Source organism: Dendrobates tinctorius, unplaced genomic scaffold, assembly GCF_039654945.1.
Source record: "Dendrobates tinctorius isolate UK_male_01 unplaced genomic scaffold, ASM3965494v1 ptg000011l, whole genome shotgun sequence".
In the NCBI taxonomy this organism is placed as follows: Eukaryota; Metazoa; Chordata; class Amphibia; order Anura; family Dendrobatidae; genus Dendrobates; species Dendrobates tinctorius.
In genome coordinates, this window is record NW_027361679.1 from 14,135,861 (window position 1) to 14,155,836 (window position 19,976).

Below are 19,976 nucleotides of genomic sequence, written 5' to 3' on the forward strand. Positions count from 1 at the left end.
AAAGTGAGAAATCTTAGTATGCTCCTGTGGGTAACCAACATACTTGGAAGCTCTTGAATCAATCATTTCAGATTTCCTTCTCACTCACTAGGGCCAATTTCTCAGGAAGACAATTAACCTATCAGGATATTTTTGGACGCATGCACTTCGGAATATAACTGTCCTACAGAAAGGTTATCAGCTCTCAGAATCCTCGATTTATAGGAATCTCTCAGCTGGGTATTGATCAGTACATGTAACCAATATGGTCTGGACCTTCTGAGTGAAGGATTTAAGCAGTTGGGTCATGAATAAATAATAGGACATATGTTGTGTAACTGCTGGCAATTCTGTTGCTGTCTACCTAGTATTCAGACATTTAACTTTTCAGTCATCTGCATATAAATATTCACAATGATGTACATATTATGCAGCGTCTTCAAATGTAAGACATTGCTGACAAATCGAGGAAGAGATTATTTCATTGACTCAGAGAGAGAGAGATGGAGGAGGGGGAGCACGAGAAGACAGAACAAGAGGGAGTTCAAAGACATTGGCTATGCTTCAGTGAACTAGCAAATAACATATTATGTACTAACCTAATTATCTTATATTACTAACCTAATGAATTTTACTGCCAATCCCAGGTCTGCTATACAGCACGTTCCATTTTTCTTCACCAATATGTTCTTGCTTTTAAGGTCCCGGTGGGCTATTGCTGGCTTCCCTTTTGTCCCAAATATTTCAGTATGCAAGTGGCAGAGCCCGCTGACTGAGGAGTAGGCGAGCTTCAGCATAGCTTTTGTGTCGAGTGTGGTTGACTTCAGGTAATCGTAGAGAGAGCCATTTTCATGGTAATCCGTAATCAGGTACAGTTGTGTCCATGATCCTGTTCCTTTAATATCCGCAGCAATGAATCCTAAAAAAGAAAGTGACAGAGAATGAACGTCACAGTGGATGGTGAGAACACAAATCTTGGTTCCTAAATAATAGATTTGATGCCGATGCAGATAATCACTAGCTATTATAGTTTGTAGTTAATAAAAAAATGATATAATATGTATGTCTATATATATATATATACACACACTGTACATATACATGTATTTACATAGCTACATATCTATTCAACTACATGCAATGCATATATTACTATCAGTATTTATACCCCGTGAACTTTTCCACATGTCTTCACATTTTTTAAAATGTATTTTATTGGGATTTTAATTTTAAATTAGCAAGTATTTGTAACATGTAAAGGAAATTATACATGGTCTTCTAAATAGTTTGAGAATATAAATCCAAAAACTGTGATAGGCATTTATATTCAGCCCTTCTAAGTTTTTAGGACCACAATTTACTGCAATTACTGCTGCAAGGATTTGGGGGTATGTCTCTATCAGCTTCACACAGCTAGAGGCTGAAATTTTTGCCCATTCTTTTTTGCATACTAGCCCTAGCTCAGTGATATTGGATGGAGAGCATCTGTAAAAAGCAATTTTCAAGTCTTGATGCATATTCTCAATGGAATTTAGGTCTGGACTGGTGACTGGTCCATTCACACACACATGAATATGCTTTGATCTACAGCATTCCATTGTAGATCTGGCAGTATGTTTAGGTCATTGTCCTGCTGAAAGGTGAACTGAGCAAAAGCATCTCCTCAGCATGATGCTGCCACCACCATGTTTGATGGTGGGGAAGGTGTTTTCAGGGTGATGTGCAGTGTTCCTTTTCCACAACATATTGTTTTACATTTAGTCCAAAAAGTTCCACTTTGGTTTCATCTGATTAGAGCACCTTCTTCCACAGGCTAGCTATGTCCCCCACATGGCTTTTTGCAAACTGCAAATGGGACGTCTTATGGTTTGCTTTAGAAAATGGCTTTCTATTTGTCAGTCTTTTATAAAAGCCAGATTTGTGGAGTATACGACTAAGAGCGCCGTCAGATGGCCATAAAACACAAAGGACGATCACATTGCAATGCTCAGACTGTCCGGCGGTGCTCTCCTGACCCGAGCTTGACAGCTGCATAGACATACATGCTTTCCCACTCGGGTCAGGAGAGCTGCCAGTCAGTCCCAGCTTTGTGAAGGGATCGTCCATGTTATACGGCCGTATGAGTGCACTTTAATAGTTGTCCTGTGGACAGATTCTTCCACCTGAGCTGTGCATATCTGCTGCTCCTCCAGATCCTCTTTGTTACATCTCTAATTAGTTTTCTCCTTGCTTGGGATGTCAGTTTAGGTGGACGGCCATGTCTTGTTCATACTCCTTCCATTTTTGGATGATGGATTGAACCATGCTCCATGAGATGTTCAGAGCTTGGGCTATTTTTTTTTTCTATAACCTATCTATGTTTTACTATTCTGCACAGCTTTATTCCTAACCCATCTTGTGTGCTCCTTCGTTTGATAATGCTGCTGGATTGCTAATGTTCTCAAATAAATCTCTGAGGCCTTTACAGAACAGCTGTAGTTATAATGAGAGTAAATTATACACAGGGGGACACAATTTAAAAATTATGTCTCTTCTGAAGGCAATTGGTCACTCATGATTTTATTTACTGGTATAAGACTACAGGGGACTGAATACAAATGCATGTCACAATTTTCCTATTTATTTTTGTAAAATAATTAGAAAATCATGTATTGTTTCCTTTACACCTCACAAATACTTGATACTTTGTGTTGGTATATTACATAAAATCCCAATAAAATACATTTAAGTGTTTGGGTGTAACATGAAAAAATGTAGAAAAGTTCATGGGATAAGAATACTTTGTCAACGGACTATATCTTCAGTTAGGTACAGAAATATTTGGATAGTGTCATAAGTTTTGGCATTTTAGCGTATCAAAACATACCGTAAATACTAGAGTATAAGCCAACCCGAGTATAAGCCGAAGCCCCTAATTTTGCCACAAAAAACTGGGAAAACTTATTGACTCGAGTATAAGCCTGGGGTGGGAAATGCAGCAGCTACTGGTAAATTTCAAAAATAAAAATAGATACTAATAAAAGTAAAATGGTGGCCCCATAAGATGCTCCATATTAATATATGCCCCATATAATGCTGCAAAAAGGGTAATGGTGGCCCATAACATGCCCCATATTAATATATGCCCCATATAATGCTGCTGCTGTGATTTAAAAAAAAATGAAATACTCACCTCTCGTTGCTGCCAGCTGCGTCTCAGCGTCGCCGGCTCTCTGCAGTGACTGTTTAGGCAGAGGGCGCACATTAACCATGTCATTGTGCCCTGTGACCTGAATGTCACAGCCAGAGGACCCGGGTCACTGAGCGCAACGATGGAACAGGGACAAGTGAATATGGCATGGCTGGCTCACCCTCTCCCAGTCCTACTCACCCTCCTGGTGTCTGCATATCAGGCTCTGCTACATCTCAGTCCCGGCATCTCTCTTCCTGTCTTCTTCCTGCGCTGGTCACATGGTACCGCTCAGTAAAGTCATGAATATGCTCTCTACCCCTATGGGTCCATATTGAATACTTTAATGGGCGGTACCATGTGACCAGCACAGGAAGAAGATAGGAAGGGAGATGCACACGCTGGGACTGAGATGCAGCAGAGCCTGATATGCAGATGCCAGGAGGGTGAGTATCATGTCTCCTGCTCCCCCGCCGGCTTTCAGGTGTATCACCCGTGTAAAAACAGAGGTTCTGGCACCTCAGGGTCTCTGCCAATGTGACATGGCACCCTCAAACTTGCCCAGCAAAATCTGAACTCCAATATGGCACTTCTTCCCTTCTGAGTTTTGCACTATGACTCAAGAGTAGTTTTTGACCACATATGGGGTATCGGTGTACGCAGGAGAAATTGCACAACAAATTTTGGGGTCCATTATCTCCTGTTCCCTTATGAAAGTAAAAAATTTGGGACTAAACATTTTTGTTGGGAAATTGTGATTTATTCACTCACAGCTCAATATTACAAACTTCTGTGAAGCACCTATGGGGGATCTAGTTTCCAAAATTGTGTCACTTGTGTGGGGTTTCCACAATTTAGGCACATCAGGGGCTCTCCAAACACAACATGGCGTTTGCTAATTATTCCAGCACATATTACATTCAAAAAGTGAAATGGCGCTCCTTCCTCTCCAAGCCCTGCAATGCTCTCAAACAGTAGTTTTTGTCTGTATATTGGGTATCGGTGTACTCAGTAGAAATTGCAAAACAAATTATATGGTGCATTGTCTCCTGTTACCCTTTTGAAAATGCTAAATTTTGGGGCTAAAAAAAATATTTTTGGGGAAAAATGTGATTTCTTTATCTTCACAGCTCAACGTTATAAACTTCTGTGAAACACCTGAGGGTTCAAGGCACCTTGAGCTGTGTAGTTTTTAGAATGGTGTCACTTTGGGTATTTTCTGTCATATAGGACCCTCTAAGTCACTTCAAATGTGTGGTGCCTAAAAAAAATGGTTTTGAAATTTTTTTTTGGAAAAAATGAGAACTCACTGGACAAGTGGGATCCGCGGAAGTGTTCCAGAATTATCACCACATAAAATGACACTGGTCATAATTGTAAAATTTGGTCTGGTTATGAAGGTGAAAATAGGCTTGGGGGTGAAGGGGTTAAACAAGCTAAAGATCTGGGGCTGATTCCTGGTGTGGCATTTATATTTGGAAGCTGTTGCTGTGAGTCCTCAACATGCGGGCAAAGGAGCCCCTAATCGGAAGAAAAACAGACCACTCTTAGGCCGGGATCACACATGTGAGGAACATGGCCGAGTCTCGCATGTTAATACCCAGGACTGCCACCGGCGCTCAGGAGCGGAGCGTGCGGCTGCATGTATTTGCTATGCGGCCTCACACTCCGAAGACAAAAAAAAAGCGCATTTGTGAGCTTGGGAACTCAAAACGGCCTGGACGTCCACAAAAGACAACAGTGGTGGATGATCACAGAATCCTTTCCATGATGAAGAAAAACCCTATCACATCCACCCAAGTGAAGACTACTCTCCAGGAAGAAGGTGTTTTAGTATCTAAGTCTACCGTAAAGAGAAGACTGCACGAGAGCAAATGCAGAGGGTTTACCACAGCAGGAATCAAACACTGGCTGTAGGATTTTAGCCATGTATGTTTGACTTTGAAATGCTACAGCGATTCAGAGAAAAACATGCTTTAAAACCTTAAAGGGACCAAAACTCAGGGGAGACTAATCAGACAGGTGAGTTCCCGGCGGTTTCTCTCTCCATGCTCCTATACAGTGATGGGTCTCTCCTTGCATGCGTGCATAGTGAGAGACCCGTCAGTAATTGGCAGTGGGCGGAGAGCCACCTGGAACCCGCCTGTCTGAATAGTCACCCCTGCAGCTTGGTCCCTTGCAGCTTTTAAAATATGCTTTTCTCTGAAATGCCTCAGCATTTCAAAGTCAAACAATCCTGTGTGAAATCATGCAGCGAGTGTCTGATACATGCTGTCCGAGGATCGCGTCGCATGTATCCGCTGTCAGGATCCCTTCAAAGTTACTCTGACTAAGTAGAGATAACGTTTCGCTGTTCTAGTAGGATTTTCCTGAGAGTTTCATAGTTACATTTTACAGCATATGCCATTATGTCATTGTCGGTAAATAGCATGCAACAGAGCAAAGGAATCTCATCATTGAAAGTTATCAGTTAGTAGAAAGAGTACAAAAATGCTTCCAGGGCATTAGATATACCATAGAAGACTATAAAGACAGTCATCAAGAGGTGGCTTAAATTTGGACATCCCTAAAATAGAATTATATCTGCACATAATATATACATATCTTTTACATTATGACATGACCGATCTATGTGGAATAAACTTCCATACTACTCAGGGTGAACCCAACGACTGCTTTACGGTATAATTACAAGCTAAATATGACAGATCTGAAAAATTCAATTCAGTAAAACAATCGAGAAGCATAATCTATTGTAATTGTGTTATTGGTACTTTCACCTAGCGCTGTAGACTGCTGAATGCCCTGGACCTGAACGTCTGTAAATTATAGGAAGGAAAATGCTGCCATCTGCTGGAACTATTAGAGATCACAACACCTTACATGCCAAGGTACTCAATATGTAAGCAGAACCTGAAGATATTTTGCAGATATTAACCCACATAGAAAATATTTTTTAACTTGACACATTTCAATAATTTCATGCCTTATTGTTGCTGTTGCACTCACTTGATCTGGGTCATGCCTGATTGTGCACATATCAAGTGAAGGGTATCAATTAACATGACTTCTTTGGGTGAAATTGATAGATGAGAGAGGGTAATATGGCAGCCCCTATAGTGATTTTTTAAAGATGGCACCCATATCTATAATAAAATGGAAATTTAAAGACTATTTCAATCTGTAAATGAAGATAAACTCTTGTTTTCCTTTTATCTAGCGTAGCATTTGTAGTTAAAGAGAATCAGTCACCAGGTTTTTGATATCATATCTGAGGGCCGTATGTTGTAGGGGCAAAGGTCCTGATAGCAGCAATGTATCACTTAAGGTACCGTCACACTTAGCGATGCACCAGCGATCCCGACAACGATATGACGCGATCAGGATCGCTGGTGCATCACTAAGGGTCGCTAGTGAGCTGCCAAACAGGCAGATCTCACCAGCGACATCGCAGGGGTCGCTACTTACCTGTCAGACGAGGCGATGAAGACGTACTCCCACCCACGTCCACGCGTCGCTCCTCACCACAGCAGGGTGCCGACGACGAGAAATGGACCAGGCCGTTCTCGCGCGATCAGCGATAACCAGCGGGGAGCCGGTTGGAGGTAAGTATCACATGTAGCGAGATCGCTAACGATATCGCTGCTGCGTCACAAAACCAGTGACGTTATAGCGATATTGCTAGCGATATCGCTTAGTGTGACGGGGTCTTTACTGAGCTGCTCGCTGTGATTTTGACTAAATCACAGTTTTATCTGCCGCAGATCTACCAGCCCGTGAATGCTGAGCTCTGTATATCCCAGCTCACACCACTAACTGGCATGTTTCTGTGTACACTGGGCATAAGCAGAAAGCTGCCAATCAGTGTTGGGGGCAGGGTTAAATATAATATGGATAAGGAATGATTAGGGGACAGCTTGTTTTTTTTGGGGGGTGAAGGAATAATCCTTTAAAGAGTAAGGGAAAAATTCTCATAAACACAATCTTTTACAGTCAGTGATCATGTTTGATCCAATGTATATATAAACAGATACAAATCGGTGTTGAAAACTTCCAGCTGTAGCCGCCGATATTCTGGAACCTTGAACGTTTGTATGAGAAATATGCTCAAGTGTTTCAGGAACTCTTACAGATTTATTTTCCTTTGTTCACTGTCTTTTACTACAAAGATGTACCAGAGAGTCCTTGCCTTGCTAGGAGTTCGGAACGCAAACAGCTACACCGCAGCAGACATACATGTATGAAAAAATTAATAGGGACGCATCACTGACAACCTACATTTGTTTGGCCGATGTCATACATATAAATCTACGGTCCATAGATCCTTCTAATGAAATGCACAGGAGAGGGAGCCTGTAACCTGATATAGTGCGCTTATTCATGCGGCACACTGGTTACAGTGGGGCAAAAAAGTATTTAGTCAGTCAGCAATAGTGCAAGTTCCACCACTAAAAAAGATGAGAGGCGTCTGTAATTTACATCATAGGTAGACCTCAACTATGGGAGACAAACTGAGAAAAAAAAATCCAGAAAATCACATTGTCTGTTTTTTTTTCCTTTTATTTGCATATTATGGTGGAAAATAAGTATTTGGTCAGAAACAAGCAATCAAGATTTCTGGCTCTCACAGACCTGTAACTTCTTCTTTAAGAGTCTCCTCTTTCCTCCACTCATTACCTGTAGTAATAGCACCTGTTTAAACTTGTTATCAGTATAAAAAGGCACCTGTGCACACCCTCAAACAGTCTGACTCCAAACTCCACTATGGTGAAGACCAAAGAGCTGTCAAAGGACACCAGAAACAAAATTGTAGCCCTGCACCAGGCTGGGAAGACTGAATCTGCAATAGCCAACCAGCTTGGAGTTAAGAAATCAACTGTGGGAGCAATAATTAGAAAATGGAAGACATACAAGACCACTGATAATCTCCCTCGATCTGGTGCTCCACGCAAAATCCCACCCCGTGGGGTCAGAATGATCACAAGAACGGTGAGCAAAAATCCCAGAACCACGCGGGGGGACCTAGTGAATGAACTGCAGAGAGCTGGGACCAATGTAACAAGGCCTACCATAAGTAACACACTACGCCACCATGGACTCAGATCCTGCAGTGCCAGACGTGTCCCACTGCTTAAGCCTGTACATGTCCGGGCCCGTCTGAAGTTTGCTAGAGAGCACTTGGATGATCCAGAGGAGTTTTGGGAGAATGTCCTATGGTCTGATGAAACCAAACTGGAACTGTTTGGTAGAAACACAACTTGTCGTGTTTGGAGGAAAAAGAATACTGAGTTGCATCCATCAAACACCATACCTACTGTAAAGCATGGTGGTGGAAACATCATGCTTTGGGGCTGTTTCTCTGCAAAGGGGCCAGGACGACTGATCCGGGTACATGAAAGAATGAATGGGGCCATGTATCGTGAGATTTTGAGTGCAAACCTCCTTCCATCAGCAAGGGCATTGATGATGAAACGTGGCTGGGTCTTTCAACATGACAATGATCCAAAGCACACCACCAGGGCAAAGAAGGAGTGGCTTCGTAAGAAGCATTTCAAGGTCCTGGAGTGGCCTAGCCAGTCTCCAGATCTCAACCCTATAGAAAACCTTTGGAGGGAGTTGAAAGTCCGTGTTGCCAAGCGAAAAGCCAAAAACATCACTGCTCTAGAGGAGATCTGCATGGCGGAATGGGCCAACATACCAACAACAGTGTGTGGCAACCTTGTGAAGACTTACAGAAAACGTTTGACCTCTGTCATTGCCAACAAAGGATATATCACAAAGTATTGAGATGAAATTTTGTTTCTGACCAAATACTTATTTTCCACCATAATATGCAAGTAAAAGGAAAAAAAAAACAGACAATGTGATTTTCTGGATTTTTTTTTCTCAGTTTGTCTCCCATAGTTGAGGTCTACCTATGATGTAAATTACAGACGCCTCTCATCTTTTTAAGTGGTGGAACTTGCACTATTGCTGACTGACTAAATACTTTTTTGCCCCACTGTAGATCACACTCAGGCATCAATAATGTGGCTCATCTGATGAAGAAGTTGGTCCAACTCCGAAACGCATTGAAAATAGACCGCATGGTCAATATCTGCTGGAGTCTTGAATTACATCAGCAGCACAGACTCCTAGCCTCCCATGACTTGCTATCTACGGCAGGATCTCCTGATCTATTAAAGCAGCTGTCAATCCTTCATTCCTTGGTTGTGGGTTTAACAACCCCAAAAGGTGAGCAGATTAACCCACTCCTGTGCAAATTTGTCATCGGATAAGACCCTATTGCTCTTGATGCTTCCTTGTTTTTTCCAAGAAGAGTAGTGAGTATATTGATGGCAATGGGTGTCCTACCGCATAGTAAAGCTAATATTGGAATTGGATGTGCTACAAGCTCAGATGTAATGGTCAGATGTCTCCATACTTCTGGCTGTACGATGTGCCATGTTCACCTGCACGGTCACATATACATCCAGCGAGTAACTAAGCCAGCTACTAAAAGCTACTTTTTGTACCATTTTGGAGTATTTAAATAAATTAACCTTTTGATAAGGAAAAGTGAAGTTATCTGTTTATGTATTTATTTATTGAATTTCCTTTCGAATTCAACCTATACCCCAGCATATGCATGTACACTAGCACATTGTTTCTGGCCACACACGAATATAACAGGTTAAGCCCCCATACCCGTTAAAGTTGATTGTGTGTAGGTAAATAGGGGCTGTCTATCTAGGTTACAATGAGAAACAATCCTGGGTATTGGGAGAATGGCGGAATGAGCTCTCGTCCGGCAGCCATCACACGTGCATGTTCAGCGTTTGTAAATGCCTAACGTAAACCTAGGAGCTTTCTACTGATTACACAGTGTGGTTACTGATTACAGGGGATCCCTTTTGATCAGTGCCACAATAAGGGTTGGTTGCAGGATAGAAGGGATTAAATAACCTTATACACATTAGGTTACAGTCGATTAAAATGAACAGTATGAACCAAAATGATCTTTTGCTAGGTGAAAAGTTAAGAACAAATAATCCTTTGGTAGCTAACTGATCAAAGATCTTCCTAGTATTAATTGGTCGATTTGGTAGATTTATTTGGTTGAAAGTCAGACCTAAGAATTTTCCTTAAGAAAAAAGATTATTTGTTGAAAGAATATTCCCTGACGTTCATTCATTGTTTGCTTGGTATCACTAAACACGTACTTAATACTCAGGTTGAATAATGAAATGGAGAATATGGATTGATATGTGTTGTAAAGAAAATCAATTCAATTTGTGCTGCCCTGGTCTGACATTTAGGGCACAGACAGACGGCGGTATAACACTTACAGTGCACGGACTGGCTGGCGGCTCTCCTGAACCGAGCATGATGGCATGTATTTCTATGCAGCTGCCCCTCGTCAGTGCAAAGTGTGAGATATGGTTTGGCTGTGTGAGAGGCGTGTGACCAATATCCCAGAAGTATCATTTCTCCTTGCGGAGAATGACATGCTAAGCATGATGAGATGAGGAGACTTAAAGCTGCAATGCCCCTCTGGGAAATATGCAAATTGTCTCTTCAGAGAGGAAGAGGACTAGAACTCTAGTGCCACCTATTGGAAGTAGCAATCCGAAAAGTCAATGTCGACCCTTTAACGAGCCTTGTTACATGACTTAGGATAAAAGCCAAAACCAGAATCTCCATTTGCAGACAGTGTGTTTCCGGGTACTGCCCCTCGTCAGTGCAAAGGGTGAGATCTGGTTTGGCTGTGTGAGAGGCGTCTGACCAATGTCCAAGAAGTATTGTTTCTACTTGCGGAGAATGACATGCTAAGAATGATGAGATGAGGAGACTTAAAGCAGCAATGCTCCTCTGGGAAATAAGCAAATGGTCTATGCAGCTGTCACACTGAAGTCAGGAGAGCCGCGAGCCAGTCCGTGCACCACGATGTGATCTGCGTCCATGTTAGATGGCCGTCTGACTGTGTCTGGTCCTCTGTGAAACAAATATATTGTAATTATCACTAAATATATTGATTTTTACAGACCCATGCTAGTTAAAAGGAACAAGCACACCAGAGGAAGCTCAGGACAGAGCAGGGTGAAACAATTCAGACAAATTCTATTAGTTGTCTTCTGGGCAATTAAATAGGTAAATTGGAGATGTTTCACCCTGCACTAGCCTGTGCTTTCGCTGGTTTTCTAGTGATTCTTACCGACTTTTCCTCTTTAAACGGACACAACCTTTTCCAACAGAAAACCCATGAAGATTATAGGGGGCTTGTGCATATAGTGAAAGTATTTAGAAGTGGGTTTGGCAGGAAGGATCCTAAAAGTATGAAAAGCATGAAGTAAAATGTCAGCTTCTCTTATGCATTCAGACCTGGCTTTATCTACAATATCATCAGGTACTGCAGTGTGTGAACAAGGCTAATGCTGAGCTGTAAGATTTATTCTGGGGGGGAACATAAACTGCTGCCTCCATTTGGCTGAGATATTGGCAGTTCTCAATAATCAGCTAGATGACTCTTCCAGCAGTCGAATGTTCGTTTCTTCATATACTTCCTGAACGTTTGAAGTCTTTTATTTTGTATCTACTATGGTTTATAATTACATCTGTAGCTTGCAGGAAGCCATGTGCAGGCCAAGAATATAATCCCTTCAATATAAAAAAGATTCCGTTTTTTTTGCTCAGTTTTGTTGTGGTGAAAGATCACATTACTCTGCTTGACATTTTTTGAGTGTGTGAAACATAAGCTTGTCAAGATGAGCGATTAGCCTGGAAGGCCGGAAGAATAATCCTCACTTTCTCCATATGTCATATCGTGCACCACATATGGTACGGGTCCGTAGTAAGCTGCCAGGCTGTCCGAATGGCTCAATGATTGCAAAACCATGTGCTACCCCAGCATATGAAAGGCAAGGAAGCTAGGCCAGCGCGGGTTAATCTGCCTGTGACGCCTGAATAACCAGTTACCCATTAGCAGTCGGTTCCTTTCCTCAGTGTGCCACATTACTTTATGGAAGAGACATTTCTGCAGCTGATGGATACAAATCTTTATAAGCTTTGTCTTGTCTTGGACCTGTGATAGGGACTATAATGGTTACCACTCACTGAATTGCCAATGTGCCATACATCCTGAATGTGTCGTAATGAATGTATAGAAACAGCCCCAGCAAATTTGTGGTGTGCCGAGCAGGAAAGGGACTGGTTTACACCTACCACTCCCACACACAGGTATTTCCTATATTAGGGCAGTCCTCTGAGGAACCAGAGGTGGGACTAGAGCGTCCCGAAATTGTCAGCATCAGGATTGATAATTATGGAATTGGCAATCTCTAGATAAGTCGGTCTGTGAAATCTCCCAGGCTAGTCGACTTACAGGGCACACAAGCTGTTTAAATGATGGCAGTGCTCACTGAGAAAGCCATGATACATAGATAGATGGATAGATATGGGATAGATAGATAAGTAGTACAGCACAATAATATAAAAAATGAGGTTCAGATAATATCTAGAAACTCCGTAATATCCAGAAGACACGTTTCTATCTTCATTCTTCCCAGTTTTCGCATTCTCGTAACACAACATGAGCACAGTGCCACCAGGTGGACACATCTGTAATCACGAGCGTACGCTTACTAGGCAGCGCTTCTAGTCAAAGGTTCCTAAACTGTGTTTGGACGTTTCAGCTGACCAATAACAACAATAATATTTAAACGGCAACATTAAGATTTTGGAGCTACATAAACTAACCACCAGATGATATTTCTTTCTTTTTTTATGACGGAAAATTGGAGTTAATAAAGTGAATACTACTACTATAATGAAAAGATTAGCCTTAAGCACATAACTCAATAATTCAAAACAAAAGCGAAAACAATTTGTTAATTCCATCTCCGGACTGAAGACCGCAAGGTAATATATCCACCACATTGTCAGACTGTGCGTGCCATGAGGCAAAAGATTAATTTTCATTTTTTATCTGTCATTTTTCATGAGCTTTCAAGGGGCCGACACTAAATTAATCATTGGACCTGTCAACCATACGTGAGGTTTTGTCACTCTGGCAGATGTGAATGAATCTATTACAATGCCTTCACTTGCACACCAAAGTTAAAAACCAAAAGTTTTTCAGGTGGATACTTTCAGGACTCCAGGACAATTGTGTTTTATCACCAACGTAGGACAATATTAAGTGTAGTGACTTCATCCATGATGGACATTTTGCAACTCTACTATGTAACAATAAAAGATATTCTTTTATTACCTTTTATCATCCCACATGATGGAGACCTAAGTATAGAATACATTGTGTTCTTCTATCATTTCTCTGTGAGCGTGGTTTATTTTCTGGTATAAGACCACATTGTAAGTAGGGTCGGGTCAGCCAAACTCATTCTCACGTAGGGGCACATACAAAAAACTTGTATTGTGACCATAACCTGAGACTTGTATAAAGCCGTAATACAGATGTATCTTACTTAAATGAAGCATGTCATCTGATTCATCATGCCCAAATAGCAGTCAGCACAAGATTTTTCTCAGACATAGCAGCCAGGTCTAGTTTTATCTGAAATGCTCCGACGTTCAGAGAAAATATAGTTAGTAAATCGAGCCAGACACTATAAGAATAGACTAAATGCTCCTAGCCAGCTCTTCCCATTGCTGCTGCACATGATTGACAGGTCCCTCCCTATGTACACACAAGGGAGAGACTTGTCAATCACCTCTAGCTGTCTGGGGGGTGGAGCTAGACTAGTCTAGTTTATTCCGAAAATCTGACAGCCACATCTTCTAAGTCTATTTTCTCTGAAATGAGTTTATACTTGGCTGCAATCATGCATCCAGGCTCTGTTTCATGCTCTCTGCTGTTTGACCAGCATGAATCAGATGACAGGTTTGCAAAATAAGCTGTACTGTATATGTACATGAAGAATAACACTAATTTGTAGATTTTACATGCCTTATATCCTGTATTTTTACTAGTTTTCTGCTCTGCAGGTTCTTTCAGTAATTTTCAGTTCTCTCTGAGCTGGTGGGTGGAGACTCGTTGCCATGTCTCACATATACAGTACACACAGAGAGACTGATTCCTGCTCTTTTTTCTATATTTGTTTTGTAGCACACAGAAGCAGAGGATGCAGTATGAAGGACAGCATCACTGAGCTGTGTGGCTGTGAATCCAATACCAAAGTGAAAAACATTTTGATAAAAGCTGCAGCTTGACCTTGCCTGTGACTGACCGGTATCTAACTGTGCTGAATGCTCCTCACTCTGCCTCCCTCCTCTCCATAAAGTTTAATAAACTGTGTAAACTCACACCTGAGTGAACTGGCTGTACAATTGGTCTTGAGCAAGATGAATTTCAGCTGCTTTTTTTGTTTTTATAGAGAAAAATCACAAGTTCAGGATTCAAGGGAAGAGGAACAAGTGACTTATAAGTGGAATAGAATTTCCAGTTCAAGACAAAGGAACTTGTATGAATATCTTACTATGTATATCTTACTAGAAAAATCAGAAACTTCTTCCTATCTTCCCTGTCTTCTGAATTCACCATTCTCTTGAGAAAAAAAACAAAAACTTAAATCTCTCTTTCTCGGAGAACATGGAAACATCTATCAAAGGGCTTACTTGACATTCTTGGATTGCAAATGGACCTCAGTCAACTAATGCAAAAGTGGTAATAATAATAATAATAATAATAGTAGCAGAAGTCAAGTAGACAATGATAATTCTGTGCGCAAGTTTAACAGATGAGTCCAAGTTCATTTGTATGTAATCCCTTCCCATGTACAGCACCATGGAATCAATGGTGCTATATACATAAATAATAATAATAATAATAATAATAATAATAATAATTACACATTTGCATTGGAAGCAAGAAAAGGTTTTAGTTTTGAGCGATTAATGACCCGTCCATCTTTCTATTTTGGTGGGACAAAGTGACAATCAAGGGTGTTGAGTCGAAAGCTTGCACATTTTCATGTTGGCAATAACTATATGACGCTTACACGGCCATCATACATAGCCCCTTTCTGCATCTTTCATTATGATCCCGTATTTGTAAAATGCCCCCGTGTTTATAAAGAATTGCCCTAACATTTATGGAAGCCAGGAGAAGAGTTATGTCACGTGTACATTAGGGCTAAAGATCATATACGGAGCTCGTCTATCTTTTATGCCAAATACCCATAAATCTGCTATCATTCCCGCAACTTCCAGAGAATGAATGACTTCAAGAAACTGTCTAAAATGAAGATTAAAGACTATGAATAAAGACAGCTAATGTGGCGCTGAGCCTTGGCTCTCTGCTAAAGTGATGCCATGGGTGTGCTAGCACTATTAAATGGGGCCATTACGGTCCGCAGATTGAGAATTAATTCATGATTTACAGCCATTCTCCAGCGCTAAATAGAAGCTTTACAGAAAGTAATTAAAACATTCGCTGTGACAAGCGCATTGTGTAGAATTATAGGGTGAGGAGTGTTGCAGAGGGAAACACGTCCAATTCTCAAATGTTAATAAACTATTGTTCTAGGAGGATTTACAGCGATGATGACCGGTACATTAAAGATACTAATTGTTACCCAGTGTCCATTAGCGGAGCTGGGGAGATCCACTGTCACCTCCAGGACCTTACAAGACCTATCCAGGATACCTTTACAATACACCAAAAAATGGAGTTCCATACAAAGAATAATAAAAAATGTATCACTTTTATTATACCAAATATTGTACATATGTAACAAACAAGTAAAAAAAAACCCTAAAAAATCTTCCTTTAATTGCATAGGTCCAGGGCATGTAAAAAATATGTTGCACATAAGCCATAAAAATATATTACAATCTTGACATGAGAATCCCACATATTAATAGCATATGAGAAAACTATATACATCCTCAAAAGACCACAAGCATTAAGTCTCATACAATGGGAATTAACCTTCAATCTGTAAACAGCCCAGCGTTTATTTAGAGAACAACCATATATTATCACAAAACATGCTTATTAGTGCTTACTCATAAGTAATACTGTTGTGCCCAGGAGCCTCATGCCACACCTTGACGCGCGTTTCGCGTGTGCTTTATCAAAAACTTTTCTTTGTATGGAACTCCATTTTTCGGTGTATTGTATTGTTATCTGGGGTATACAATTTTAGTCCGTTTCTTTTATATACTTTGGGGTTGACATTTTTTTGTCTATATATTATTGGATTTTACATTGATATTATATACCCTATTTTCCTCTTATTGGGAATTGTTTTAGTTTCTATCCAGGATACCTTGTAGCAATCTGGTGCCCATCCTAAAGATGGATCAGGGATTCAGCAAATGTTGGACAACTGCCCCAACAACTATTCCATTACATTTTATACCAAAAATGATATGGTCACAACCGTATTACAACTTCATACAATATCTGCGTTGTACAGTGCCATAATATAAGCCCATATAATTCTATGGGGCCCTATGGTATCATGTAGAGACATACAGAGCTTTTTATGCTTTCATATTTCATAGGAAGAGAGATCCAAAGCTTAAAAGATTTAAAATATTCTATAATCATTAATTTGCATCCTGAAATTTGAGTTTCCATCTGAAATCTATCCAATTTATGTGAATAGGGTTTGTAAAAGTATCCGGTCTGCACGCTGCTTGGCGAGGTAACAGCCAGGACTGCAGAACGGCATGGCAAATTAATAAAGAAGTTTGGGTATTTGCTGTTCATTTGCAAATCAATTTATAGAAAGGGAGCCCTGAGAACCGTCTCTCACCTGAGGACAGATCTGGCTGTTCTTTTAAGTAGCCGTCAACTCCACGTGTGCCGCAACAATGACGTTATGCCAGGCCGGCTAATCAAGAGAGAAGCCAGTGATTCCTACACGTAAGAGGAGGTTCGCAGGTTCTCCATCGTCACAGACTATGAACGTGGCCAATGAACCAGGTCTTGCTCATTGATTCGCACCGTCTAATGTTTATGTTGAACATTTGTTTTTTTAACATTCTTCTTTCCACATAACAATCTGAATTAAAGAAAAAAATTAGAAATCTTGCAATCTTCACACTAGCCAATGCAGCTATTCTAGACTCATACGTCTTATTGATTAAACAAGATTTTTCAGCAGTCTCATTATCATCACAGATAAACTGCAAGGTTTCAATTTTTTTGCTAACACAGATTGTGATGTGAAAAAAACACTGGCAAAAATATAAAAAAAATAAATACATTTAACACAAATACCAGACTGAGGGTATGTTCCCACGGGCAGAGACCGGCAGCACTTTGGATGCAGCACATGTCCGCTTCGTCCAAGGCGCTGCCGGCTTTTGAACGCAGGTGATTCCGCATGTGATTATTGAACCGTGCAGAATCACCGTGTACCATTACATTGTACAAGTGTCTTTATCTTGCGCAGACTGAGCGTCTCCGCAAGATAAATAGACATGCTGCGGTCTGGAAAGACACGCCACATGTCCGGTTACTCAGGGAAGCCAGAGGTGTCCCTGCACACATAGTGGAAATGGGGTTTCATGAAATCCCCTCCACTATGCTGTAACATCTGGATGCTGTGGGTTGGATGCTGCGGATGTACGCAACATCTAGCCCGTAGCGTTTACTGACCGTGGGAATATACAATTAAATACTAGGTCATTTTATGATTACACATTTATTTTCACAAGGGAAATACCTTTACAAGTAATAGAACTTACCTAAAATATTCTCATGCCTCATCAGCACAGTCTGATAGATTTCAGTCTCCCTGAACCAGCTGGCCTCTTCGGTAGTAAAGAACACTTTGACTGCCACTTTCTCGCCGCGCCATCGGCCCATCCACACTTCTCCATATCTCCCTTTCCCAATCTGTTTCACCATTTGAATCTGCTTTGCTATTGTCCTTTGTACCTATTAATGAGACCAAAGCCAATAACACGTTACTTACCAAAGAAAATGACCACCCAGCATTAACATGACTAATCCAGAACAAACAAAGGGGAATACCGAATATCGCTGGAGATTCATTTTACTGCATGCAACATTTCTCTTTCCTCCCCAGAGTACCTGAAAATATTACCGTGGCCTTGTATGCCTCAAAGCCGTAAAACTAAATATGCTGAAATTTGAGGCAATATTGACAAAGGCTATTTTGCTAAAGAGCCCTGCCACCCGCGTGTACGGGCTAACTTTATCAGAAATTTAAATGGGAAAAGTGATTTAATAATACACTAAAACTGACACTGAGCCGTTTGCCGTTTTCATCTGGTTTTAGTTAAGTAAATCCTGAATATTTTTCATGGAAATGTATAAAAATTCTTCTATTAATATGTATGCTGAAAATTAAAGTATAACACAGTCTGCAGCATTCATCAGAGCAGACTAACGTGCCAGAAATACTACTCACATCGAGTGAAAAAAGCACTCTGGGCAGTCTGACACTCACTGTCTATGGGGTTTATCCATGGTATGTGCCCAATGGTGTAAGACTAGTGTATGCAGGGAGACCATTTGCTTGGAGGAGTCTACACTCGGAGAGCAGAAAAATCCACACAATCACGATCTGTGAGTGGCAGTTACTGGTAGTCTAAGGGTATGTCCATGAAGGACTTATCTGCTGTGGATTTTTTGCACAGTGGGTAGAAGATATTTCTTAAAATTTCCATCATAATGCTTGTACTGTAATATATTTATTTTTGGTATGGAAATTTGTGTCGGAAAATCTGGGTGGACATACCCTTACTTTTGCAATGGGTATTTCATGCCTCATGACGATACATTGGACAAAAAAGTCCATCCCAGTCCATGGGGGATATAGGACCACAATGGAAGAGGTGTATGGACTTCCTCCCATAAACGGGTTATTCTGGTTTGGCATGGATGTCTTCAGTCACTCTATTTGACTGCAGACTTGTGAATCCTCATATTACCCATAAGGTGCACTGTGAGGATTCTCTGGTGCCAGCAGCAAGAGTGGTTGTTCATGTGACAGTACATACGCAACCTGCATTCTTCCAGCCACATTCCAACTAGATGTCAGCAGCCTGGTTCAATTCACTTGTACATTCACGTCTAGTTGGAATGTGACCGGAAGTAAGCATATCGCACAGTTGCGGTCACCGACTCCTGGGACTGGCAATGGAGAATTCGGACAGCATGAGCTACGAGCTATGGGAGCTGTGAGGATTCACATGTCTGTAGTCACATAGAGTGAAATTATACTTTCGTGCCAAACCTGGACAAGGAAAATATGTCACTCAATAAAGACATGTTGCACACATTAGAAAATCGCATCACATATTACATAAGAGAGGTGCGCACAAGCACAGAGTACATATCACACACATCAAACATACCGGTCACACAATCACAGTGCATTGTTAGACACACTGCTCAGGTAAATGACTCAAAAATAAAACACCACAAAGAGAAAAAGGTCCTCCAAAGACACTTGATAAAAAGGTATATATTTTATTAATAATGCAAAAAATAAAAAGAGACCGTTAACCATGCAGAAACTTGACAGTAGCTTGACACTGTATGATAGTTACAAAACATTATATAAAGTGCGAGTAATATTTTGTAACCATCATGCACAAATTTGCATGCTTGTCATGTGTTTTACTTATCTTGATTCATGCAGCAGCCACTTATATCCTATGTTCATCTAGTGTCAAGCTACTGTCCAGTTTCTGTATGGTTAACCATCTCTCTTTATTTTTTGCATTATTAATAAAATATATACCTTTTTATCAAGTGTCTTTGGAGGACCTTTTTCTCTTTGTGGTGTTTTGTGCTTGGTTTCACGGTCCTCCGTGATGTAACCTCTTTGCATTGTGAATAAATGAC

At 40.8% G+C, this 19,976-nt stretch overlaps 1 protein-coding gene and 1 long non-coding RNA gene across 16 annotated transcripts in view; one reads left to right on the forward strand and one right to left on the reverse strand.

The window, feature by feature from the left end:
• The window catches only part of BMPR1B (bone morphogenetic protein receptor type 1B), a 708,903-nt gene that overhangs the window by 9,364 nt on the left and 679,563 nt on the right, over positions 1 to 19,976 (reverse strand). For all 15 annotated transcript variants that reach the window (XM_073589916.1, XM_073589827.1, XM_073589836.1 and 12 more), the window contains 2 exons: positions 17,846 to 18,038; positions 601 to 898 (listed from right to left, as the gene is read on the reverse strand). In XM_073589916.1, the coding sequence (XP_073446017.1) occupies positions 601 to 898; positions 17,846 to 18,038 (491 nt within the window). The remainder of the gene's footprint in view (positions 1 to 600; positions 899 to 17,845; positions 18,039 to 19,976) is intronic.
• On the forward strand, positions 847 to 14,449 carry LOC141101093 (uncharacterized). The gene is made up of 2 exons (XR_012234887.1): positions 847 to 939; positions 14,253 to 14,449. It is a non-coding gene; the product is annotated as an uncharacterized lncRNA (long non-coding RNA).